Source organism: Cyanistes caeruleus, chromosome 9 (genome assembly GCF_971803275.1).
Source record: "Cyanistes caeruleus chromosome 9, bCyaCae1.hap1.1, whole genome shotgun sequence".
Lineage (NCBI taxonomy): Eukaryota > Metazoa > Chordata > Aves > Passeriformes > Paridae > Cyanistes > Cyanistes caeruleus.
This window is the reverse complement of record NC_141709.1, coordinates 29,427,755-29,454,248: the sequence shown is the minus strand read 5'-3', so window position 1 is coordinate 29,454,248 and position 26,494 is coordinate 29,427,755. Positions and strand designations below refer to the sequence as shown.

The window sequence follows — 26,494 nt, the reverse complement described above, 5'->3', positions numbered from 1 at the left end:
TGTTATTTAAATGCCCCACACAAGATCACACTGGAGAAACTACCATCCCTTACAAGGAATTTTATCCAACATACATGGGCAGGAAACTTCCCAGCACTCTTCAGAAACACTTGAGCAAGTGACCTCATTTGGGGAGGGAAAAAATCACTATCTAGAATGGACTTGTCACCAGTCACATGAGAGTTCTAACAGGAAATACAAGCTAGCACCAGTATCACAGCTCACAAAAGTGTGTTTTTTTCCTCCCCAGCGTGTAGCATTAAGCTTAGAAGATGATGGATTGCCATGAGGATGAAGATGCTGCTCCCATCATCTGAACACTGAACAAATCTGCTTTGGACCACAGAACCTGCTTCCTCTTTATGATCGTTATTTATGTTGCAGAAGGGTAACCACAAAGTTATAATGAACTGCAAACATCCAAAGGATGTGAGAGTTTTGTATGTATAATCTTTTATACACATTTTAACTTGTTGCACTACCCATTTGTGATAGTGAATAAGCAACAGCTGAGCTACTAACTCAATGTACATAACCAGCCAGGCTGAAGGTTCAGTAGCTATTGCTTTATTTTAAGACTATATTTATAGATATTTTGTAAATATGTTGAATATGCTTTGTGGCTATCCATCAACATAAGTAAAATAAATTCTGTACAGGCAGTTTAGAAATATTTATTAACAAAATCTGGATTATAAACTCTGTTCTGTAAATATAGTAGAGGGGTGAGAGTATTTATTTTTTGTATGTTTGGCTTGCTGTGCATAGATTATCTGTGTATATATCTATCTGGACAAGATAGATATATAGGCATATAAATATATACATATATATAAAAATATATACATATATTTTAAAACTACTAGCCTACATTTATGAAAATTAGGGATAATTGAATTTTTACAGGATGTTTGAGAAGTTTGCTTTGAAATCTAAAGATACTATGTAAGAAAGAGCTGTAGTGTAAGATAGCTGACCAGTGAAGCACTCCATAACAGACCCTGATTCCCATCCTGGCTCTTAAGGGCTGCTTTTACCTTTTCCAGTCTATCCATGAAGAATCCATGCAGTGCATTTAACTGGAGAGCTATTGCCTACAGCATTTCAGTCAGGAGAAACTCCTACAGCACCCAGGGTTTTTGTGTTGTATTGTTGCTTTTTTACAGCTTGGTTTTTGTTCATTTGTTTCTAAATGTAAATCTAAATGTTTTCCAACACTCCCAAGTGAGTGCTTGCCCTGGTTTTTCAGGAAAAATAACAAACAAAAGTCACTTCCCTACTTCCTTGCCTTTGTCCCCTGCTCATGCTGACAAAAAATCGAAGTTTAGGAGCTGCTGTGGCAGGCACAGAACTCTTCCACAGTCCTGCCCCTGGCAAGCTGCCCACGGCAGGGCCCCGGCAGCATAGCACAATTGGCAAGGAAGCCAGAGCAGCTTAAAAACACCCAGCCTTTCCAGTGTCTATGGCTGGGACATCCTGCACCTGGCAGGAAAACACTTTGTTTTTCTTATCTCGCTCTCCTGGGAATTCTGTGGGAGGTGAGCACACTTACCTCCCACTGCATAATGGACTGGTACCTCCCTGAACTGTACCAAATCCCAGAGAAATCTTCCTCATGTTTTTATGTCAGTCCAAGCTTTTGTATTCGAGTAGAAGAAACTCAGGCTGAGTAGGTTTGGAATCTTTTTCCTTTTGTTTTCCTTTATTTTAGAATGAATTTACAGAGTTATGTGAGCTGGAAGCTGATTCTTGACTAAGAGAAGGAAAAAATGATGTAAAGCCCTGGTATGCATTACAGACATTATACATACTCTCAAATGCCTCATGGCCTGCACAGTTAATACAGAATTAATCAAGCATCCTTCTAGTCTAAATTTTAGATTTTAAGGCAGTGACAAAATGAGATATCCCATTATTGTTTTAAGGTATGAAGCTCTTTCTACAAATCCATGCACTGTGTGCATGAAGAAAAAAGCTGAGAAAGGCTGTATGTGATAACACTGTAACTAACAGACGAATGTAAATATATATGAAAGTTCTACAGTTTTGATACTTTTTTAAGAACACACAAACCAACCTGTACAAACCATGTGTAAAAGGCTGCAGGTTTTTTCAAACCATTGTAAATGAACTCAACATGCAGTGCTGATTTCAACCTTTACAGATTTATAACTACTGAGAATCAAACACCAAATTTGTTTTTTAAGAAATTAATTATTTTAAATAATGGTTCAGATTGGTAGGGTGATATTTAACATCGTAATCATTTCTGCTCTGTCTTGTCATACTGAAGTTCTGTTAGAGTAAGTTCTTGCTTGGTGCCTTTTGTGTTTCAGTTCTTACCTTCCAGACAAAAGGCCCAGGGAGGGGCGGGGGGCTCTGTGTAACACTTGCTGTACTGGAAACCAAATGATCACGTTTGTAAAACAGTGCACTGTTTCTATAGAAAGATTAAATTTTTTTATCTGGGATTACTGAACTGATTTCTTCATGGTGTCTGAAACGGGACTGTATCATACTTTGGTCTGAGTTTTCCGTAATCCTTTATTGCCCAAATCCAGAGTGGGATGTGGGAGCAGTGCTGTGTAAGGATGGTGCAATGTTCAAAACAGAACGCTTTGTTCTGAATTGTCTTTTTCTGCCACGTTGCTTTTGGTCATCTGAGAATCACATGGAAAACAGCACCAGTTTCATTTCCTGGAGCTGAATAATCCCATCAGTGATGCAGCCAAGTAAAACTTCCTGGTTTTTGTTGTACACCAGTCCTTACCCAGCATGAGAAAATGTCCCAGAACTGAACAGTGCTCACTACACAACTGGTGGGGTTTTTAACCTGAACTGCCACATGCTGGACTATTCAACAGTTAATTGTGAATGACTCAGTTTCTTCCTCAAGCTTTTGGTAAAACATCTACGGAAACTGCAACATTCCTTAGAGCCACACTTACACCCTCCTCTTGGAAAAAAAAAGACAGAAATACTGCTATTTCTGGAATCTCAAGAGGCAGGCTCAACTTCCTTTAACCATACAAACATTCCCTTTCATGGAAATAAAGCCAGAAGAAGGTTCTGAAAGTATGACAACAGTTCTGGCTGGACACATAAGTGACTCAGAGCACTAACACACTGTTAGCTTGCTCTCCCCTGTCTCTTAAAAAAAGGAAATCCTGGATAATACAATACAACCTTTCCCCATCACATGTTGTTCAAAGCCCTTGGATGCAGTGCAATTACTGAAATTCTCTTTCAGTCAATTCTTGGTCCCAAAGGAAGCAGCCAAGCAGGTAAAACTTTTCAGGCAAAGAATTATTACCAAACTAATATGGACTGATGTACTGGTAAATATCAGTGGTTTAGTTTTCTATCTAATTGGAAATAGGTTTTTCTTACTTCAAAACATTCTTCCTTTTCATTTAACTATTTTGGCAAACTAATATGGTAACAAAGAAAAAAAGTGAAACAACAAAATTCTCTCCAGGTCTAAACAGCAAGGACAGCACAAAAAACTGAAAGACCCTCATAAGAGAGTCCCAAACCTACCTGGGCATTAAGATGTGTGCTAGTTTTGCATTAATTAATATTTAATAAAAAAAACTGCCTACAGAAATTGTTTTTCTGAAAAAAGCTACTCAGAGCTCCTTTTGTGCCTAGAAAAAACTAATAGCTAATTTTAAGAATTGACAACTGATTAAACTATTTAGATCTGTCTCTGTGAGATCTATATTTTAAAAACAAGTAAGTCTAATGTGAAAAAAGACGTTCAGAGTTGAGGGAAATTTTAAAAGGTTTAATAAAAAAGACAATAGGAGACAAAGACAATAAAGCAGAGGGTTAAAACGGCTGGGTGCTTGGAACTCTGCCAAGAGCACCCCTGCTGTTTTGGAAACACCCTTTACATTCCATTTCTATTGCATCAACTTGATGCTTATTCGCAGACTTTATGCATATTCAAACTTTTCTATTAACTAATTTATATTTTCCAGGTGCTGTTTAGCACAGCCATTTCCTGGGTCACCTTTTTAAAGCATGTGTGTTTCTTGGCTTGTGGTTTTAATCCTCTTCTTACCGCCTTTTGAGCTTGGCTCCTCCTTTCCACAGACAGCGAGTGTTGATAATCAGCAGGGTCCCCATCATCTGTTCACTGAATGTTATCCTAACTAAGCAGGCAGTTCAAACGTACTATATCGACAATTACAGCAAAGCCGTTTTAGCATTAGACATAGGGCATTCATGTTAATACATTCCAAAAGCCACTATTATGCTATATATCTGTAACGCTAAGAAAGCTTTCTTTTGGCTTCTGGCCTTGAACAGGTAACTGGGGGCTGGCCTGGCGGGCGCTCGCTCTTTTCGGGGAGCCTGTTCGGGGCTCCTGCCCAGCGGGGCCGAGCTCTTTCCGGGGAGCCCGCAGGGCTGTGCTCGGGAGGAGTGGCCGGGGCCGAGCTCTTTCCGGGGAGCCCGCAGGGTTGTGCTCGGGAGGAGTGGCCGGGGCCGAGCTCTTTCCGGGGAGCCCGCAGGGCTGTGCTCGGGAGGAGTGGCCGGGGCCGAGCTCTTTCCGGGGAGCCCGCAGGGTTGTGCTCGGGAGGAGTGGCCGGGGCCGAGCTCTTTCCGGGGAGCCCGCAGGGCTGTGCTCGGGAGGAGTGGCCGGGGCCGAGCTCTTTCCGGCCGAGCTGTTCCCAGCGCCGCCGCCGCGCTCGCCACTGCCGGGCGGGGAGGAGAAACCATCGGCCTGCCCAGCTCCAGCGATCCCTGCTGCTCTAAAAACCGAAACCACTGCAGAATGCCTCCCAAATCATCTACATTTTTAAACTATTTCTGCGTTATTTGTGCAAATTTAAATGAATCGGTATTGGCCCCAGAAGGTGGCCTGTATGCCTCGCAGTGCTGAATGTGGATTTCTCATCCCAGCTTCCAGAGGAACTCAACGAGCACCAGTCCAGGCCGAGTTCTGAGCTTTTACAGGAGGGCAGTAATGCTAACCTGTACCTGCATCAGCAAGCAGAATGAGAATTAACATGCTTTAAAAAACGATACTTTTTTTTTTTCACATTATTTGCAGCATTCAAATCTCCATGTACCTCAGTGGGAGAACATTCTTTACAGGATTAGCCTGCTAAATTCCCCACACATCAAGGAAATCACTGTAATCTTGTCAGTGGTGATAAGGCAGTGCCTTAGTGGGGAGCTGAAGCTGTGTCAGTGAAACAAGCAAATCTCCCAGATAGTTCAGTATCTGCCTGGCTCCAAGGACAGGATTGCACAAGGCTGGACTGATAATTTTGTCTTCACATCAGTTCAGTTCTTCAGCCCTTGCCTCAAGGCTACGAAGTCGGGTAAAAGAGGTAAAAGATTTTTACCTACAGTTCTTGGCCAGGTACAACTGAGGCCAAATTGCAAAGACATTCCACATTACCCTATTCAGGACTTCATCTGCTGAGTCTACCAATCAAAGAATCAATTAGTTCCAACTGCAGTAATTTATTTTCATGCATATATTCCCCCACTGGGACTCAGCTAAAAACACATACATTAATTTAATTCAAGCCATTACACATAAAAGATGATGGAAAGCCTTACAACCAAACATTCAAGAAAATTCCCTGAATCTACATATTTTATTAATAAGGCACAGACCTAAGTAAGGTCTAAGCAAAGAGAGCACCTTGAAATGAAAAATAAACAATATTTGGAAGATAATATTTACATCTAAGTTTCACAAACAGAAATTTTCTTACAAAGGCTAAAGTTGACTTCTAGACTTCCTGTAATGAAAAGCTGACTCAAAATTATTGGAAATTGGCATTGGTTTTAGCAATATCTGAAATGGGTGTCATATTCAAAAAGCCTTACCCCACGAACTGACTTCATATTACTTTGACCCTAAAGGTATCAGTGGCAAGAGAAGTTATGGAGAAGTTAAAACTTTCTCAATTACATCAGTGGCTGGCAGCCTGCAGAGGAGCAAGTGAAGTTAGCAGAATCTCTTGCTACAGAGGTCTTTGCAGGAAAGGCCAAAATAAAACCTTTTTTTTTCCCTTTTGGACTTCAGCTGACATGTGCTCCATTCCAGTGCAGTAAGGCATCAACTTGCCAAACTACATCTCTCCTTGTTTGTTCCTTTTTTTTTTTAAAGGTGATTTAAGAATTTTTCATACAGACTCTAATAATAAAAACCTACTTTGTCTCCTGCAGACTAAAGGACAGAAACAAGGGCTTGGCTCAATCCCCAAAGCCAGTTACAGCTGTTCCTTTGCCTTGGCTATGCCCAGGACATAAATAAGCAGTGATGCTTTAATCATTACAACTCACATGCACAACCACCAAATAAAGAACATTTTGGTATTTTCTTCAGTCATGTTGTCAGTTTACAGAAGCTCACAGAACTACAATATTTGCTGCACAGAGAGGTTGGAGCTTCTCCATTCCCAGAAGCATTCAAGGCCAAGTTGGAATATCCTAATCTAGTGGAAGATATCACTGCCATGGCAGGAGGTTGGAACTAGATGATCTTAAAGGTCCTTTCCAATCCAAACCATTCCATGATTCCATGAATATTTAAGGCACCAAGATGATTAAACTAGAGAACATATGATATTCAAAGTATGATCACTGGCCTAGAATAGACTCTAAGTAATGCAAATATACACAGATATCCCTATCTGCACCCCAAGCCCGATTTATACACAACCAAAGACACGGGCCATCTGCAGACCTAGATAAATTAATTGAGAAGCTGTGACAGGACCATATGATGAGGATGTGTTGTTTGTAACACATTACTCTGGACTTTCAGCTACACTGTGCCTGGAATTAGCCACAGTTATGGTTTCCCATAGCAACAGGATATACAGGACAAATCACTCAGGGAAACCCAGCTAACAGGAGCTGCACTTCCCGTGGTGAGCTAAGACAGGTGTTCCCTTGGAAACCAGGAAAGTGAAGCATGGCTCCTCCACACCTATCTGCAATACTTCTTGAATTTAGTCAAAATGTACCCCTTTCATAGCAGCTGGCATTTTTCCACTCCCACACTGCTTCAGACCTTGCAGACAAGCCTGGTGAACCCGAAGAAGGATGGACTAAACCCACTAAACTTTCAAACACCTGCTCACACCTTGGCCAAAACACAAACGAACATCACCATTTACACTTACGTATTAATGTGATGCAGAATTATCTCCCTCTTCCCTCAGGGACCTGTGTACCATCTGTGTGACCTACACAGGTTGGCTACAAAGAGCCCAATTTAATCCTAAATACTGGAGCAGCACCTTCTAATTAGCAGGTATACAGAAGCCTTTTCATTTCAATGAGTCACTTCAAGGCAGAAATCCTAATGAAGACAACATAATTTGTAGTGTCAACAGTTGTCGGTGCTATGAGGGCTCCAGAACACGGTGAGCTTTTATTTAATGTCTCCCTTTTAGAGCACACTAACTTTGTCCTGGTTTAGGGCAAATTTGGGAGAAAACCTCCGAATGGAATTGTTCTAGAATGCACATTTAAGCGGCCCCTCCCCCAAATGGTTCCCAGAAAGATTTCCTTGCAAAAAAGTGGAAAAAAGCTGCTCATTTAACAAGCAAAGTATCTACAAACATAAAAAAAAATAATATTATTAAACAGTAAAACCTCTCGCTGTTGGAAGGGATGGCAAATTCAGGAAGTCCTTGCCGTGGGCCGCAGCTCAGTCTCTTCTCGGTCCCTCCGGCGCTGGGAAGTGCCGAGGCCCAGCCCCGCTGAGCCACAGGTGGGAGCTGCCAGGCTTTGTCTGGCTTTGCAGTCCAGAGCAGGCTTGGAAAGATCGGAGGAAAAAGGAAAACAGCGTCCGGGGAATTCCTCAGCCAGCTAAACCATAACTAAACGCTGTGTCCGTGCTGCAGACAGCACAGGCCGGAGCGGGGCGGGGTGAGGCTGCTCCTCAAAACAAACCGCGGCTCCTTCTGTCCCTCCCCTCGCTCCGGAGCCGCTTTGGGAGGGGCAGAATTCAACACCCAGCAGAAACAGAACGGACAATTGGGGATACGAGCAGCAGAAAGGCAGCCCGGGATAACCGCCTTAAAAAGAACAAAGCCAAAGAGGAATAACCTTCAGGTGCTCCTGCAGGGCAGGAGTCCACAGCCATACATTATTTTGATTACCATTCCCTCATTTGAGAAAAATCAGCAAAGCGCTATCAGAATATTTATGTCATCAGACCAAATGAATCTCCAACAAGATTTGAAATTGTATTCATAAAGTATTAACTATTACATTTTTGAGACTGTAGAGAGTACTTCTTGTTTTGGGGGGCCTACAGGGACTCCATATTTTCCAAATCAAGCAGTGACTTTGCTGGGTTACACTGATTTTCCACAATACCAGTTTTGCCTACTTACCCCCACCTCTGCAGCAGCAGCCTCCAGAATCTCCTCAGTAAATGCTGCTCAAAGTACAGGATTTGTTTCCGGGGAGGATGAGATGAACTGCTAAGGAAGGAACATGAAATGGGAACGATCTGAGAACAATGGCAATTAGAAACTAAGAGCAGCTGGGCTGGAACTGTGGGAGGCTGATGGCCCCAGCTGAAACTTATTCAGATTTGTTAATCCTCTAAAAGGAGGAATTTTAACCTCCAAGTACATACACACAGGTGCTGCTGACAAGAAACAGAATAAAGAAACTATAAAGAAACTATAAAGAAAAAGTACAGAGGATAACTTTTTAGATGTGAATACACGTCAGCCTTTGGCACCTGATCATTACTACCAGCACTTAGTATAAAGCAAAAATATTTGGCAGTTTGAAAATTGTGTTCACATATAATTATTGTGCTGGCATTCACTACATTCAACCAGAGGAGCAAAGAGCTGCATGGTAATTTCTGATAAAAAGGCAACTCCACCTTCTTTGCACTACTGTGACAACACAGGAAGACAAAGGTGATTCATTCCTTTTCTCAACCAAATGTAAGCCTTTCCTCATTGACACTCATTTATCTCAAGACTTGTGACTGGATGAGCACATTGAAGTAAATCTTTTTCAATTCTCTGACCACCTCAAAGACTGCCGGAGCAGAACTGAAAGCAAACAAGTCAGTGATGAGCTGGCTGTAAAGAAAATACGATTTCCTTAGCAGAAGAGCCACATAATACTTTTCCCATCAGACCTCCATATTTTTAAATATTTTCATCTTTCTTTCATCTTTCTTTCTTACTCAGTCATTGTACTGAGTAAGTTTCTTACTCAGTCATTCTACTGACACTTCATTTTGAAACAGAATGCAATTCACTCCCCTAAAATAAAAATACTAAAATAATATAAAAGTAAAAGTGGGTATCTCTTCAAGCTCTTGAATACTGAACAAAACCTGAAAAAAAAATCTGTATGACCCTAAATGTCTTATCAGGCTAGCTCATCCAAGACAGTCATGTTTCTATAACCCTAATGGAAAACTGCTCAGAATATTCACAGAGTTCTCATGGAGATAAAAGTGAACTTTGCTTTATTTCTATCTTTAGCACACTCTTATAGGGTCCTACAGGGTTCACATGGCTTAACAAGTTACTATTGGCTAATACATTTTGTTTATCATTCCTTTTCTTGTACGCAACATCACTGTTTTTGTTCATTCTCACTGCTCCAGGAAAGTTCCAAGGACACTGTCTTTGGAATTGTCTGGGTTGAAAGCTGGGTTGTGCAGACAGGCTTTGACTAAAATATCATGCCCTTGCTCTGTTAAAATGTTTTCCTACATAACCCAAATAAGACAGATACAACCCTATGCAGGCACCTTTGATATACCAGACTGCAGGACAAACCACCCAGCTGCAGCTGAGTTCACTTGGGACAAGTGAAGTTAGGGGGGAAATAAAGAAAAAAGTGCAAGAAAAGAAATTCAGCCTCAGCAGAAATAATGCAGTTTTAATGGACCATGGAATATCAGACACCCAGCAAGAAGATGACCTTTTCTTTGGTACTGAAATAACAAAGCAGAAGAACACAAATGCTGATAAACCAACTTCATCTTTACAAAATCAATTTATGTGAGAAGAAAGGAACAAAATCCATGACCTTTACTGTTAAATAAACCAAATCCATTCAACTGAAGTTTTCTTTCTGAACATAAGTTATTGCCTGACCTTTCTTATTCCACTGCAGGATGCAAAGTGATTGGGTGTTTTAAGTGATTAAAGCTCTTTTGTTCTTCCTAAATCAGAGGTTTGTGCCAGCACAGAGAGGAAACTGCACACAACTTCCCCAAGACAGATTCTGTAGGTGCCATCAGAGATCTGTGACATGGCCCTAAAACCAGGGGCAAGGACCACACAGGCAGGGGCTGGAATAGGAGTGGATATTTCAGCTGGAATTTGACTGCCCATCCAAACCAGCCCTGTGTCTCCACAGCATCCTGCAACACACAAGTGTCAGCTCATGACCTGCACAATGAAGATGATTAAAAGTGATACATGTCAATGGAATATTTCATCTAGTATATCAACACCAAGATTCTACACAGAACACTGACATAATTTTGTACGCTAGTCTCAAAGAATCAGAAGCACAAAACACATTATCTGAAATGAACCTTTTCTGTGATGAGTTCTTGATAATTTTCTGGATTCTCTACACAAACTGTTTTAAAACACCATTAAATAAAAACATAATGTAAATAAATGATAATTACATAATAAATATAATGACAGTCTAAACATAATTTTACATGTAATTTTCTCTTGTGGAAGCAATGCCCAAGTAATGTTCAATAGATGGATGCTGCTGCCTGGGATAATGGCAAAATAGGTTTATTCATTGAAAATAGAAGTGTGCTATTATTTCCAATCCTTTTAATCCCAAGAGCCATCTGTGGCCAAGGCCTTTTTTTTGACACAGAAGATGCCAAAAATTTTTCCATGTGGAAATATATAAAAATATATACAGTAATTCCTGAAGCTGACACCTACCACTGTCAAAGTGCTGTCAATAAGGAACTGCTTGTGCACCATCCCATGGCTTGACAGGATGAACTCATAGCAACAGTAATCCTGACTGACTGGAAATCAGGAATAATTCCTTGAGAGAGACAAATCACTTTATTTTGAGAAATAACTCCCTGGCTTCTGGAAAGAGATTAGTGTATAACAGCCAGTTATCATCCCTTTCATCTTGGTTGTTCCCATTCTCTTATTTTTTTACTTTTAAATCACTGAAAAATTACCAGTGATGTGAACATGGAACAAAACCAAATCTGATTGCTCCTAGAGGCAGGAGAGCTGTTATGCACAGCAAAACAAAATCTTGAAAAAGATGACCAAGAACTCTCTAGAACATCAAGACTTAGTATTGTATCTCCTGGCTGCAGAATAATAATGCTGAAAACCCAGAATCTGGCATTATGTGGTTCACACAGTATGGAAGGCACAGCTTTCTGCCAAAAACCCCAGAGAAGAAGTGGAGACTAAATGTTGGTACACTCAGAGCTGAACAATAATGAGTATTAGTGAGCAATGAGGAACTGTGACACTGCCAATTTCAGGGCCTGCCCATCTATTGCTTCTAAGAGCTGTGAGACCCCTAACAAAAGCCATGGGGTACTATGGAAAGGTACATTTACTGATAAAGCAAGCTTTTTCTGGATAAAGAAAAAAAAAGGGGTTGCCAGGGCAACCCTGACTGAATTAAACACATCACCTGTGCATGACTTCAGTCTATCTGCAAGGGCTCTCTTGAAAGCTGAGGGTTGGCTTCTCACTTGGGATCCCTCAAAATTGGACCAGGTTTTAAAAAATAAGGATTGCACAGGAAATGGATGGGGCTCCTGCATCCACCAGATCAAAGCCTGCTCAAAGGCAAAAATATCTGTGTAAAAGGAAAACAATGTATTTTTCTTGACAAAGTTTTCAAATGATTGTGAAGATTGGAGAGTCTGATGCATGCAGGGGACAAGCAAGGCTGGAAGTCTTCTGTGAGAAGGCAGATATGCCTGAGGGGTTTCTCTTTTTTGCTAATGAAGCTTTATGCTTGGATTTCCTGACCTACTACACCAGTTTCTTTCTTTATAGAATAAGGGAAAAGAAAAAACTCAGTTATGGAAGAACGAGTGTTTTAGAGATGATGACAAGCATGAGAAAAAAAATGAAAAACCAATTTAAAAGTACACAGGTAAAAATGTTATAAATAAATAAAATTCCATTTAATTTTTTGTCACGCTGTAACAGAACACAAGGACTACTTAGAGCAGCATAAGCATGCCTAAAGGTAAAATCTAAAAGCTTCAGTTATAAAAACACTGCCCCAGGTCTCACCTCTGTAAAGCGTGTGAAATTCTGGTGTGTCAGAAGGTTCTGCCAGAGCTTGGATTTAAAAAAAAAACAAACAAACAAACAAACAAATTTGGTTAAGCATTTCAAATAAAAGGCAAAAAAACCAGAACAACATTTATCGAAGATAAAGCAAGGCCAAATGGAAGCAAAGAAAAGTTTGTTTGTAGCCCTTGTCTGAAGTATCATCTTGAGCAGCTCAGCACAACCAGGATGTCCTTCCAATCAGGGAGGTAAAATATCCAACTCTTTTGCTTACTTCCACATTTATAGACACATAACCCACCTCTATAGGAAGGCCATGGGCTGAAGGCTTAATAAATACCTGTGCTCACTCCCTGCCACCAGGGGCACCTTTGAAGAGTTTGGAAGATTTGCTTAAATAAAATGAGTTTACGCAAAAATACATGACTAGAATACAGCACTTGGCTAATGTTGAAATGAAGAACCTGAAACATAAAATATCTCTTTCTTATATAGTTCTTGGGGAACTACTTAGAGGACAATTCACAAAAGCTAATTTCAGTCTAAATGTGCAGATTCTTCCTCAGAAGCAACCACTGGAGACAAACTCCCCCATGGCAGTCCTCATAACTATCTCTGTAAAATTTTGAAGTGAGAATTAACACACATCTATTTTTAAATAAAAGAAAATCCTATTTTGTGTTAAGTTCAAGACACAGTTCAACCATGAAAAATATATTAACCATTTTAGTAAGTCATATTTGTTTTCTTAAATTATTTGTGGCAATAAATTCTAAAGAGTTGGATTCATCAGTACTGGACCCCAGATATTCTTCTCAGTTCTCATTCACCACTGCACCCCAACTTCCAGCCTTGCCAAACACAGCAGATTCAGATGGGGGCTGACTTTTTAAATGAGAAAGTCAAATACATTATAAACTTGCATTTGACATAAAAACAACCTGTAGAAAAAACAGGGAATCAGAATCAATGAAAACTAAAAAGCTTCCCTAAAACTCACACAAATATTCACACGGGAGAGCCGACCTTGTCTGAGGGCAGGGGGATGAACAACAATGACAGACCCTTCCAGTCCTGCTTTCTATTAATTTCCACAAATCTTTCTCCTTTTCAGGCACTCATTTACACACAGGAGTCTATGCTAGGCTTAGGATTTGGTTCTTCTAATACAGAAAACACACCAAATTTTTCAGGGCCTGCCTGAAAAAGTTCTCACTCGTGAGTGAGAACTGCCTTGAAAGCAAATAAGGTTTTTTCAATCATTAACCAGACCAAGAACGCTTGGGCTGGTTAATGAATCAGCCCTGTGAGGAGAGCAAACCCCAGGTCAGACTAAAAAGATTGCCTGACTTGGCATCAAAACAATGCTCATTTTTAGAGAGGTGTATTTTTAAACGAGTAGATGAACCTCATCCATATTGAAATTTCAAAATACAAATTCTCCTAAATAGTGCACTAAAATTCAAAGCTAAGGGTTAACACAGCACCTCCCAGTAAACAGACCAAAATTCTCTTCCTAGCAACTGAAGAAATAACACAGGCCTAACAAGGATTTGCATGCCAAGATCCACACCACGGAGCACTCTAAATGTTATGGAACATATTTCAAAGAAGTATTTTAGGGATTTTTTTAACTTTCGGAGATCATATTGTCTTAACTTGCCTCGGCAAAAGTAATTTCTGTGATATGGGAATCAGTAAGAATTTAAGCCTCTGCAGATGCAAGGAAAAAGAGTTGTGTAAAATTCTCTGTGTTTGATTTCAAAAGTTACAGACATGGAAAAATATCAGGAAACAACCTGATTTATTTGCAATCTCTGAAAAAAATTCTGTCACCCAGCTCTCCAAAGCATTCAATATTTCTAGTGAAGAAAAAAAACCTAGCAGAAATACAACTATTTCAAGAAACAATCACAAATCTTGCAATCTCAAAACTAAGTTAAATTATGGATCCAAAGAAGGTTGATTCATTCAAGCCATCTGCTCTTTTACTGACATGAGAAAAAAAACCCAAATAAATAGAAATATTCAGAGCATGATTATCTGATTTTTCCCATTTTTCCAAGCCCCAAGTCCTGGGTCAGATCAGATACTTAGGTCAGAAGAGAAAATAATGTAAATTTTGCTCTTCAAAACAAACAACAGAAAACAAAACCCTAACCCAAACCTATTATAAACCAGTACCACTATCAAGATTCCATATGCACATTGTTATATTACAATTCTTCTACAGTATGTAAAATAATGCTAAAAATGTGTGTTTATAGAGATGTTTTCTTCAGAGGCAGAACAACCACTGTTTACACATGCTTTTAAGCAGAATTAAAAGAACTACAGTGCATGCATTTATGCCTTTCACATATACATACTTAAGCCAATATATTCAAGCATAGCATGTTTGGGATTGTAAATGTGTCAAGATAACCCAAACAACACTGGCAGCAATTTTTCACCAATTGTACCGCCATCAAACATGCCATTTATTTTACTTGGACAAAAAACCTAATATACACACAGCAAAAGATCATGTTTATCTCACCTATAGTATTCATTTATCATAAAATGTTACAATTAATATAGAGAACTCAAAGGCAAGTGACACCTCCAGAAGAAATTAAAATGCAGATTCTTGGGGTAGCTCCTATGACAGTTTGCTCTTCCTTCCAACACAATAATTTAAATAAATTTACATTAAGCACTGATATTCCTGAAAAGGCTGATAAACAATTTGGACAATTACAGTGGAGTAGTTCTCTCACAAAAAAAATCCCTAAACCTCCAAACCTGGGGACAAACCAGACATTACTTTGTATGACCTTTAGCTTGAATAACCAAGTTCACAAAATATGCAGGGTAATAATTCTGCCAAAAAATCCTTCAATCTGGTATAAATACAAATGTTACATTTTTTAAGGTTATGTTTTCATTTCTTTGCAGTACCTGCAGATGTTATAAAGTGGCAGGCTGCCTATTTCTGTATCAGTAGGAGTTTTCTACTGAAGGGACAACTTTTAGACATTTTATAGAATGGACATTCCTAAAGAATGCAGAAGATAACTGATAATATTCAAGGACAAGGATGAGAAAAACAATGAATAAGAGTAAATATTGCCTGACTTAGCCTTACTGTAACTCTAAGGAAAGCAGAGAGCTCCTGCAATGAGATGTGAGGCAGCACCATCTAAATTAAATCACATTCATCAATGCAAACCCATTTCCACCACCACCACAGGAAGAACCACCATCCCCCATTCTGTGTTCTCAATAGAAAACATCCCGTCTAGTGATGAGCAGGAGAGATACCCTGTTTCTGAATTTTTCTTGCAGAAGGAAATATTTTTCAAAAGGAAAATCTCTGGCTTTCAGCAGTTCCCAAAGCAGAAAAGGGCAGGATTTACCCGCAGGCCACCAGCAATGAGGAATCTCAACACGCTGGTCCCAGTGGGCACTAAACTGCTTGAGAAGCCAAAAAATGAGCTACACTTGTAGCTCATTTTGCTTAAAATAATAAACATGCGTTTTTTATATCAGGAAAAGCTTTTGTATTAACTCCTCCGGGGCAATCTGCCATGGCCACGGTCATCAGGAAATGCCTGTGGCATTACTCTCTATGGTGGCAATCTGCCTGGTCACCTCCTGTCTGCAACTCGTTCAGCACCAACTCCGTACTTCGCAAATGGCCCAGTTATTAAAGCATTGGGCTGGTAATGCTAAGGTTGTGCGTTCGATCCGCATCTAGACCACTAACTATAACAAAAATCTTATTATTCTGCTGGGCCGCTCCTAAGTCGGAAGGAATGCAGCACACCGAAGGGAGTGTAGAGTACTACCAGAAGCGCTCTTGCACTTCCATCATCAGTGCTCACCACAAAGCATGGGTTACACCCTCTAACTCTCTAGGGGAACCAGTTAGACTGGTCATACACAATCAACGAGGTATGCCTGGAAGGCAGCTTGTACCGCGTGAGTCGTCGTCGAGTCTGGGCCTCTGGCCAAGCGAGGGCGGGAAACGCTAAGGAATAACGCAAATGGTCTGGGACTCTGCCAGCTTAGTGCCAGGAACTTCTGGGGGGTTTCTGACGCAGGAAACATGCGGAGCCAGGAATCAGTTTGAGAGCTCGGGAGGCAGGAGCAAGCCAGCCCGGGACCTCGAGGGACAGGAGTAGCCCGGGAGCTGGGGGGGGGACAGGAGCAGAGCAGGCCGGGATCTCGGTAGGCAGGGCCAGCTCCGCAGTCCTGAGGCAGGAGCAGCCCGGGAGGCAGGGCCAGCTTCGCAGTCCTGAGGCAGGAGCAGCCCGGGAGGCAGGGCCAGCTCCGCAGTCCTGAGGCAGGAGCAGCCCGGGAGGCAGGGCCAGCTCCGCAGTCCTGAGGCAGAAGCAGCTCGGGAGGCAGGGACAGCTCCGGAGTCCTGAGGCAGGAGCAGCCCGGGAGGCAGGGACAGCTCCGGAGTCCTGAGGAAGGAGCAGCCCGGGAGGCAGGGACAGCTCCGCAGTCCTGAGGCAGGAGCAGCTTCGGGAGGCGGGAAAAGCTCTGGAGCTCGGGGAGCAGGAGCATCTCCCGATTCGTTACTTGACTCCGCCTTGCGTTGCTCTGAGCTTTCACGAAGATTCTGCCTCGATGCCTGCCCCCAATCCTGTACAATGTTGTCTGTGAGGTCGACTCTAGAGAGCGCCGCCCAGCACCGATTCCGCTGTTACCGCCGGTTTACCCAATTGGCTGCACGCCAACTGCATGAGCGACTCGGAGCCATATTGGAGTGCTCATGGCTAATGATTTCTATTTACGCTACTATGTGGGACACAAGGGGAAATTTGGACACGAATTCCTTGAGTTCGAATTCCGGCCCGACGGTGAGAGAGGGACGGGGACGGGGCCGGGGGAGGTGGGGCGCGTTCCCGGGGGGTTGGCTGCCGAGTCTGGGTACGCCCGGCATGGGTTAATGTCTGCCGTTCTCCTCACAGGGAAACTGCGGTACGCTAACAACAGCAACTACAAGAACGATGTGATGATTCGAAAGGAGGTGAAGGCGCAGTGCGGCTGAGGGCGTTTGTACACGGATTGCAGCAAAATGAACTCCAGACAGAATAATCAGGAGTGCATAGTCGGCGAGAAAAAAACTGCAGACAAAGCAGTCAAAGGGAGCGGACGTAGCAGCAAGGGGACTGACTAGGGGGAGCAGCAGCAAAGGGCAGCGCTCGGGGCTGGGTTTCGTTGCTGGAGCGTTGTGGACAATATTTATACATAATACAATATTTATATACATTATATATATTATACATATATGTAGTATATATATTATTGTGTATACCATATGTATTTTTAATATATATTATATAATATTATATATAATTATATAATATTATATATAATGTTTTCTATTTTTATATTGTATTTATATATGCTATCTATAGTGTATAATGTTATATATTATTATATATTATAGTAATATTAATATTTATTGCTCTGCTGGAATGTTCAGGCTTACGTGCACAAGAGTGTGATGGAGGAGCTGAAGAGGATAATCGATGACAGTGAAATCACAAAGGAAGATGATGCTTTGTGGCCTCCTCCTGATAGAGTGGGCCGACAGGTAAGGTGCACAGTGTCTCTTCTAATTGCTCTTTAATTTTTTTATATTAGCTCCTTAGAAGCATAACTGAATTTTTTCTTCAAGCCATTATTGTTTCCAGCTGAAAGGGAAACAAAACTGCTTTAGTACCTGAGAAGTGCCTCAATCGCAGTGTAGTTTTAGTCTAGTACAGTCCATCCCAGTACTGAAATATTTCTCTAACTGGTACCATGAAGCACTGAGTTCCTATAACCTTTTATTTTTCAGGAGCTCGAGATAGTAATTGGTGACGAGCACATCTCTTTTACCACATCAAAAATCGGTTCCCTCATTGATGTAAATCAGTCCAAGTATGTACTCTGCTTTTTATACTGTCCTTGTTTCTATGTTTATCAATCTGTATTAGAATTTCCAGATTACATGTATTTTAAAATTTCAAAGTATGCATCAACTCCTCGGGGCACCAGTGTGTTGCTGCCTTTAGGCTATTTTAAGTAATCTGTTTGGCTTCAGGTCATTTTAAGTAACCCGGCTTACATTCTCAAAGTCGATGAGAGCAGACTTTGCTGTAGGAACCCTGTTACATACAGAGGCTGAGCTGCCTGTTTGTACCAATTCCTGGGGAGACTCAAGATACCTGTATTTCACCTAAGCTGAAAAGATTGACTGTTTGGGGAGGGGGTAAAATCCTAAGTGCTGTTGATAATTGCTTTCATAATAAAAATGCATATTTTGTAAAGACTTAAATGTTCATAGTTGGAGTACAGAATACTTAATCCATCAGTGTAGAATAACAAATCTGTTAATGTCTAAGATGACATCTAAAAAGTCCTTATATAGGCTTTGGGTTTTTTTAATATATTAATTCTGTAACCTGTTCTCTTAAGAGCATCAGTCTTAATTTTTTTCCCCCTTTCTTCCTTCTGTTGTGCACTGCAGAGATCCAGAAGGCTTGAGAGTGTTCTATTACCTGGTCCAGGATCTTAAGTGTCTTGTCTTCAGTCTTATTGGACTCCACTTCAAGATTAAGCCAATTTAAATCAAACAAACAAGTTTGCATTGCAGTGTTTGAAGTAGTAATGTGAAGATCCTTTTCCAGTTCTTTACAGTTTCTGAAATTTTTTTGTATTTTAATTTTTTGGGGTTTTTTGATTGTTGTTGTTACAAACTGTTAATGAACTAATAAAACAGTTGAAATTTGTGTTTTTAAACTGTGGTGGAAGGCTGAGTTTTAACACTTTTATAACAGTGCATTCAGAGTGTATGTTTCCCCGTCTTTTGAACAGTTCAGTAGAGAAGCTAAATACCTTAGCTCAGCAATTAAACTTCCACTGTTGGGGCTGCAGTTCCTGCTTGCCAGAAAATACCAGCAGTATCTGCAGTACACAGCACTAGAACGAGGTTTGAAGCTTTGCTCTGAAATGAAATATCAGCCGGCTGTAAAGACTTCATTACTATTTTAGGCTGCATATTCTGTTGGCCAAGTAACAATATTTCAAGCGTACTGCAGTAGAAAAAGGAATGAGGTTTGGCTCTGAAATGAAGCTTTTGCCAGATGTCAAGGCAAACTTTTGTTACTATCTGGAGCACGGTATTCTGTTGGCAAGAACAAATTCTGACTCTGCCCAGGATAACTGGTTTTAGCAGACACTGATCACCTTTATGCCAGCCTGGGCTTACTGGCTTGCCTCCAGAGTAAACAAGCCACCTGGCAGCCATCCAGGATCTTCACTTACCGTCCCTTTCAGTTTCGGAGAAGCTGAAGAGCAACCTACAATGTATTTAGTTCAGTTCTAGACTAGCAGATCTGTTGTGTGGCATTAGTTTAAAGACTTTGAGGGGTCCCCCTCAGGCCCTGAGGGTGGACCCCATGGCAGTGCTGCCAAATCACGCTTTTGCTTTCTCTTAACACATCTGTGTTGTCTAAGAAAACGCTGCGATTAAAAAAAACCAAAAAGTGCCCGTTTTTAATTGACGTGCAATGTTGAAAACGCCGGTGCCCCCCGCTACCCTTCCCCACAGACACCGCCCGCCGTTCCGCGCGGAGGGGCAGTGGCGGCCGCCATCTCGGCTGAGGGCAGACGCGGTTTCGCTCTGCTGCGCGGAGCAGCCATCTTGTTTGAGGACACGGCTGCGGGGAGCAGGGAATTCGACAGACTCCGCGCGGCCATGGGGGTAGGTGAGAGCTTTGGCCGGTGCCCCGCGGGCCATGAGGGTAGGTGAGAGCTTTGGCCGGTGCCCCGCGGGCCATGGGGGTAGAGGCGAGCTTTGGCCGGAGCCCTGCGTGAGGGTAGCGGGGAGGCGCGCCGGCCGGGGCTGACGGCGCTCCGCCGCTTGCCTTGCAGAGGATCGGGCTGCAGCTCCGCGCCACGCTGGAGAACATCACCCGGCTGCGGGCCGAGGGCCAGGACTTCCGATGGTACCTCAAGGTGCGGGGCCGAGGGACCGGGGCCGGGAGCGGCGCAAATCCCTGATTATTGACAACTTTCAACCTTCCGATTTGTGTTCTCCAGCTGAAATGTGGGAACTGCGGTGAAGTCTCTGAAAAGTGGCAGTACCTGCGGCTGATGGTGCGTGTGCCCCTCGTAACCTACCTCTGAGCAAAAATGAGCAGACAAACCTGCCTCTTACATATGTATCCGCATGAAGACTGTGACAGCTTACCCTTTAGATGAGATCGTTTTTCAGTAGCTATATGCATGTAGAAAATTGTCGTGTTCCATATTAAAATAAATATTTGGAGACTGTTATTGACAATGATGACAGTTGGTAACAAAGCGTTACATCTGTTTTTAAAAACACTTTTCTGTAAATATTTAATTTAAAAAGAAGTTTTGAGGTGGTATCAAAATAAGGTTATGCCTGTAACATAGTTCTCTGATGCTGATGGAATCCTTTTGGAGTAGGTTAGGTAAATCAAGATGATTTAAGCATGCTAAATCAGCATTTGGAAGCTGAAAAAGCAGGGTAAAATTTGTTAGGGATACTTGTCTGTTCTTAACAATAATCATCCCTTTTTCTAGCATACACTGAATGGTAAGAATGTTTTTTGAAGAATTAGCAGAGCATGCTTATTTGGTTAAGACAAAAGTATCTATTATTCCCTATTTAAAATCTAGAACAGAATTACTCTTTGATAATTGCAGCTTGTTGAGTTATTAATCTCTGTAGTTAAAAGGAATAGCTGCCTTGTTGCAGTATTTTAAAAAAGCTAAAGATCATTGTAAAAACTACCTCACCTTTGCAGAGGTTTCCAGTGGCTCAGCTGAAGTGGTTAAAAATGTCTTGCATTTCTTGTCTTGCATTTTAGGACAGTGCTCCCCTGAAAGGAGGCCGAGGAAGCGCCACGATGGTGCAGAAGTGCAAGCTGTGCTCCAGGGAGAACTCCATTGGTATGTGCTTATGAATTGACCAGGCAGCATCCTTTTACAGTTTATCTTTTAGTCCACATTTTTGCTTTGTTTGTAAAGAGCTTTCATCAGGGATTTCTTCGCTTGTACACTGGTGCTTGACTGTATGGGCACATTCTCACACATTTTCTTTGGGGTTGACATCACCAGAGCCACAGGAAATGACAGGCACATTCTGGACATCATGTTCAGGGAGACAGCAAGGCCTCCTGGTGAGTTCAGGCTTCTGCATGAACAAAACTCATCTGTATTGTTACTTTACAAAAGCAAGCAGATCTTTTTGGCATTGGTACAGAAAAATGGTGCAGTGTAAATTTCTCAGGAGAAGGGAGAAAAATTGAATTTTACCTTTCGAAGACCAGCTGCAGGAAATGCTTGCTGATTTTGTTTCTTTTGCTTTGTGTAAGGAAATTGCTGTGAAAGAAGATCCTAGTGCTTGCTTTGTGCTGAATAAAACAGAAGACATAATTCCACTCTCCTGGTTTAGGGCAAATTTGGGAGAAAACCTCTGAATGGGCCCCTCCCCCAACTGGTTCCCAGAAAGATTTCCTTGGAGAAAAGTGGAAAAAGCTGCTCATTTAACAAGCAAAGTATCTACAAGCAAAAAAAAGTAATAATATTAACAATAAAACCTCTCGCTGTTGGAAGAGATGGCAAACTCAGGAAGTCCTTGCCGTGGGCTGCAGCTCAGTCTCTTCTCGGTCCCTCCGGCGCTGGAAAGTGCCGAGCCACAGGTGGGAGCTCCCAGGCTTTGTCTGGGTTTGCAGTCCAGAGCAGGCTTGGAAAGATCCAAGGAAAAAGGAAAACACCAGGGAATTTCTCTGTCTCAGCTAGCTAAAAACGAAAGCAAAGGAGCGCTGTCCTGACCACGCTGCAGACAGTACAGGCCAGAGCAGCATGCCTGCCAGCAAACACTGTTTCTCAAAATAAACTGCGTGTTTTGTTTTTTCCCTCCCCTTGTGCTCGCCTTGCGCTCCCTTAAAGGTACAGAACTTAATATCCAGCATAAACAGAATGGACAGTTGGGGATGCAAGCATCACAGAGGTCAGCCCAGGACAGCCACTCACTTGTATACTTTTTTTTTTGTTTTGTTTTAGATATTTTAAGTCAGACAATCAAGCCTTACAATGTAAGTTTGTTTCCTCTTCTATGTAATGAGTGAAAGATAAACAAGCATTAACAGTATTTGGATTTTTTGCTTTATCATCCTCCTTCAAGAACACAAAAAGCTGGTATTGTCCCTGAACAGAAATTGTCTGCTAGACTCCTGCACAGTCTTAAGTGTAGAATAATCTGATACATTTCAAAGACCAACACAGAACTGTATCACCCAAATTAGAGGTGATTATATAACGCCCCTCTAGGTTTCCTATTGAAGGCTTCCTCATGGCAGATTAAGAAATTCTAGTTAGTGACCACCTGTGAAATGAGCCCTAGGATTTTGCTGTCACCTGGGGCATCAGAGATGACAATGCTGCCTTTAAAGCAATCCATTCCTAGACTAATGCTTGTCACTATCTCTATTAGACAGAAACTAATGGTTTTCTGACTCAATTACAGGCTGAAGACAGCGAGAAATTCAAAACAATTGTGGAGTTTGAATGCCGAGGTCTGGAACCAGTTGACTTTCAACCACAGGTGAGTTCTTATCTGTGATTTGTTTCTGTTTTTAAAAGCACTTCTACTAGAGTGATAAAATACACATTATTTGAAATGCTTCTGGAACATCTTAGAACTTCCCAGATTCCCATCCTTCCTCAGCTCCTTATTTTACTTCATTTGACTCAAGAAAAAAACCAAACCAAAAACTTGCAAACAGCTAACCCAAACAACTGGTATTCTCTGCCAATAAAATCTAGAACTTAGCACACCTTGGAGTTGTACTCAAACTGCCTCACAGGTGACTCACTGTTAATCTGAATCATCTGAGATCTTCACTGCTTGGGTTATTGCAAAAGAGAGTCTTTGCCAAAGAGAAAGTGCAGCCTTAGATGAGGCACCACTTGCTCCTTGGTGCATTGTGGAGCTCATCAAGCTCAGGTTATGAATACACTTAAGTGTGTGTCCTCTAAAAAACAAACAGATTTTCTGTGGGGTTAACATCACCACAGCCACCAAAAATGGAACGCTGGCCTTTTTCCATTTGTTGCTTGAGTAGACAAAGCCTGAAGATTTCTGGCAGTTAGAGGCTGGTGCAAAGCTCTGCACCTCAAGGTTCAGTGTTAAAGGATTTTCCAGGGCCAGTCTGCAGTGACTCCTCTCTTATGCATGGTCATGCTCTATGGCATTTAACTCCCTGCTATATTTAACCTATTATTCCAGTCGGATTAGGTGTAAATAGACTGACAAATATAAACCAGATTTATCCTTCTCTCAGTCTAAGATTCTGTGCTAAGAAATAGCCCCAAAAAAGCCAGTCCTACAACGAATTTGATATAAATAGAATCCCCACTGCAGCATGCCATGGGATGTCTTCATTTAAAGTGAAGTCCATCTTTTTGATGAATGGTTTTTCTTTTATTCCAGAACAATTACTAGTTTATTCCTGCTTGAAAGCTTTGCAGCCAGACTTAGGAACTTAAACTTCAAGAAAAATCTATGGGAAGACTCTCCTTTGTTTCTCTGATATAAACCCTCATTTTACACCTAGTGCAGAAGTTTGCAATTGCAGTCACATGGCCGGTGCATGGCTACAGGTGGCAAAAGCAGGGCTTCTTTCATTTTTCTGGTGTTTGTTCTATACTCAGCTCAGTTTTGACCCATGATGCTGATCTTCCTCTCCACCCCAGCAGTTCCCTTGACAAGGGCTTCTGACAGTTATAGAAAGGCCACTGTGCCCTGCAGATGCCTTTCCTGTTGTTAGATTTGTTAGATCTGCCACATTCTGGTTTATTTAACTCACAATTAACCTTTCAAACCGCAGATATTTTAAAGTCATGTGGCTTACTTTGCATATTCTTACAGCTAAATGTCTGACTGGCACTAGTGGGGATTTTCTTTGTCCAAATGCATGTGTAGATGCCTTGCAGAAAACCAGGAAGAAGCCACCTTTTATTTTTATCCACTTGTTAATAAAATTCTGTAGTTAGAAACGGCAATTTAAGAAACCTTCCTGCATGCTACAGAAGAGGCTGGGATTTTTAAATGTGCTTTTAGAAATAGTAAATCTTATGTACAGTTTGGTAACTGTGAACTCAAAAATGAGAGAGCTCTTCCTATAGAAGATAAACCAGAGCACCTTCCTAGAGCCGTCCTTTCTTCAATCTTTAAAAACAGCAGCAATGATGACAGTGAAGAACTGTCCCGTGTGAAATGCTTGTTCAGGATACTAATCTGTTCACTCAGCCAGCTGATCCTCCTTACACATAAAGCTTGCTTGTCACTTGTGTACCTAAATCCAATACAAGCTGTTCCTTCTCTAGAGTGTCTTGGATTCTGACAGTATTCAAGCTAGAGCTATTAACTTTTTTCCACATTTTCTATTACTTTCCTTGCAGTGTATTATGAAGCTATTATGCCTGTGTGGACTCTGAACACAAAGCTATTGCTAGTAATTGGATGCTGCTACATAAACTTAGAAACTAAGGTTTAACATTATTTAGAATAGTTGGAAATACTTTTTTTTTTTTTTTTTCTGGGAAAAATAGAAGAGCAGTGTTCCCTCATTTTATTCTGGTTGCTTGGATTGAGTTTTCCCAATGCACAGGCAGGATCCCAACCTTATACTGGCCTTAACTAGGAAAGAGCTTGCCCATTCTTTCTACCTAATTTAAAAGAAATACAATACATTTTTGTGCTGGACTGTTTTGTTTAAGTGTTTCAATGATCGTATTTATTATTTTGTCATTACAACATAATTAAAAAAACTTTCTGTGAATGTGTTTGCAGGCAGGATTTGCTGCTGAAGGTGCAGAATCTGGCACACCTTTCAATGACATAAACTTGTTAGAAAAGGTATGTTGTCTTAGTTTCTTTAGCAAAACTGCTTATCTAGCTTGCTTTCCCCACATCACTAATCCAAAATATACACCCTAGACTGGTTTTGCCTGTAGCCACAGGAAGGCCAAGCTGGAGAAACTGAATCAATATGAACAACCAGCATTACTAACAGTGTTTTTTTGGAAGTATGGATTTGTTAATTTACCAGCTGACAAAGAATTAAGTCACACAGGAATTCCAGAGAACAAGAACCTGGAGCAATAACCTGGGGTTATTAAAGTGGCAAGTTGATTTTTCTAGGAAGATCCCTGCCCATTGTCCTGTGCACAGTGAGGTTAAAAAGATGGACACTGTTCTTCAAAGCTCAGGATAATGACACCAGCATTGCAAAATCTTCCTTGGCTGTGAGCAGGAATTTCAAGGTCAAATCTGTTCCCTGGTATCCTACTTGGCAGGGATCTGCTTGTCTGCTTACCCACCTGACTGGGGTATTGTAAATGATAGATAATCCTTTCACCTGCCATGGCTGCTGCTTGTCCACTACAGGCTGGGGACTACATAAGAAAATGAACCCCAGCTAAATGTGTATATATAAACACTGAGACTGAAGCTCATTTAAGTTCAGGTTGGTGTTCTTGCTAATCTAACTTGTCAGAATTTAACTTTCTACAGGTATCTGAGACTCAAACTTTGAAGAGTGTTTTATTCCCGTTTGTATTCCAGTCTGTGTGCATTCTGTCCCCTGTGACTAACACTGTGAAATCTTATTCCCTACAGGATTGGAATGACTATGATGAAAAAACAAAGGAATCCGTTGGAATCTATGAAGTCACCCATAAATTTGTAAAATGCTGAAGTTCTTACCCCTAAGAAATTATGACATGGTTATTGATGGAGGAGCTATAAACATCAGATACGCAGCTTCCTTGGAGTTACCTTTTTACATGGCTGCACTTCAGAAATGGAAATCTGAGTTCACAGAATCATTAAGGTTGGAAGATTGAGTTCAACCTTTGACCAACATCACTGAGTTGTACTTTCTGTCCCCAGCATGCCCTAATAAAATATTTCCCATGGCGCACTTGGAGATGGCCTCAGTACAAACTGAAAATAGTACATATTGACTGAACTGTGCCATGTTCTTAATGCTGTGGGGTTTTGGAATTACAAGGTTGTGGTGGACTGTAGCTTGGCTAATGGCTACAATAAGTACTTACACAACTTACAGCCTTACAGGTTTTAATAGTTGGTAACCAGGAAGTAGCCACATTTGATTCTCTAACATAAGCAAATA

At 41.3% G+C, this 26,494-nt stretch overlaps 4 protein-coding genes across 23 annotated transcripts in view; 3 read left to right on the top strand and 1 right to left on the bottom strand.

Moving 5' to 3' along the window:
- Positions 1-2,471, top strand: part of LRP8 (LDL receptor related protein 8) — a 171,988-nt gene extending 169,517 nt beyond the window's left edge. For both annotated transcript variants that reach the window (XM_086842162.1, XM_086842161.1), the window contains one exon: positions 251-2,471. In XM_086842162.1, the coding sequence (XP_086698288.1) occupies positions 251-289 (39 nt within the window). In that variant the 3' untranslated portion in view covers positions 290-2,471. The remainder of the gene's footprint in view (positions 1-250) is intronic.
- LOC111933037 (uncharacterized) lies at positions 1,684-16,835 on the bottom strand. Of its 18 annotated transcripts, none has more exons than XR_015273903.1 (6): positions 16,242-16,835; positions 12,282-12,329; positions 8,376-8,465; positions 7,630-8,054; positions 4,593-4,986; positions 1,684-4,390 (listed from the first exon to the last, which is right to left on the bottom strand). XR_015273903.1 is itself a non-coding variant. In XM_086842176.1 (4 exons), exons 1-3 carry the CDS (start codon positions 16,833-16,835, stop codon positions 8,424-8,426), a joined length of 684 nt encoding a protein of 227 aa, XP_086698302.1. In that variant the 3' UTR covers positions 3,767-8,054; positions 8,376-8,423. The 18 variants fall into 18 exon arrangements, 5 of the variants coding, with proteins under 5 accessions (XP_086698302.1, XP_086698303.1, XP_086698304.1 ...); XR_015273901.1 differs by having other exon boundaries at positions 1,684-4,519; positions 4,627-4,986; XR_015273906.1 differs by having other exon boundaries at positions 7,630-7,791.
- Positions 16,836-16,990: 155 nt separating this feature from the next.
- MAGOH (mago homolog, exon junction complex subunit) lies at positions 16,991-19,061 on the top strand. Its single transcript, XM_023932397.2, has 5 exons — positions 16,991-17,131; positions 17,243-17,301; positions 17,761-17,871; positions 18,118-18,200; positions 18,790-19,061. The coding sequence occupies exons 1-5, from the start codon at positions 17,044-17,046 to the stop codon at positions 18,887-18,889; spliced, it is 441 nt and encodes a 146-aa protein (XP_023788165.1). The 5' UTR covers positions 16,991-17,043; the 3' UTR covers positions 18,890-19,061.
- A 535-nt stretch (positions 19,062-19,596) lies between these two features.
- Positions 19,597-26,287, top strand: CZIB (CXXC motif containing zinc binding protein). 2 transcript variants are annotated; one of them, XM_023932400.2, is made up of 8 exons: positions 19,597-20,025; positions 20,196-20,279; positions 20,364-20,420; positions 21,161-21,242; positions 22,359-22,390; positions 22,822-22,899; positions 25,150-25,215; positions 25,978-26,287. In XM_023932400.2, exons 1-8 carry the CDS (start codon positions 20,020-20,022, stop codon positions 26,053-26,055), a joined length of 483 nt encoding a protein of 160 aa, XP_023788168.1. In that variant the 5' UTR covers positions 19,597-20,019; the 3' UTR covers positions 26,056-26,287. The 2 variants fall into 2 exon arrangements, with proteins under 2 accessions (XP_023788168.1, XP_086698307.1); XM_086842181.1 differs by lacking the exon at positions 20,364-20,420 and having other exon boundaries at positions 19,932-20,025.
- The last annotated feature ends 207 nt before the right edge of the window (positions 26,288-26,494 follow it).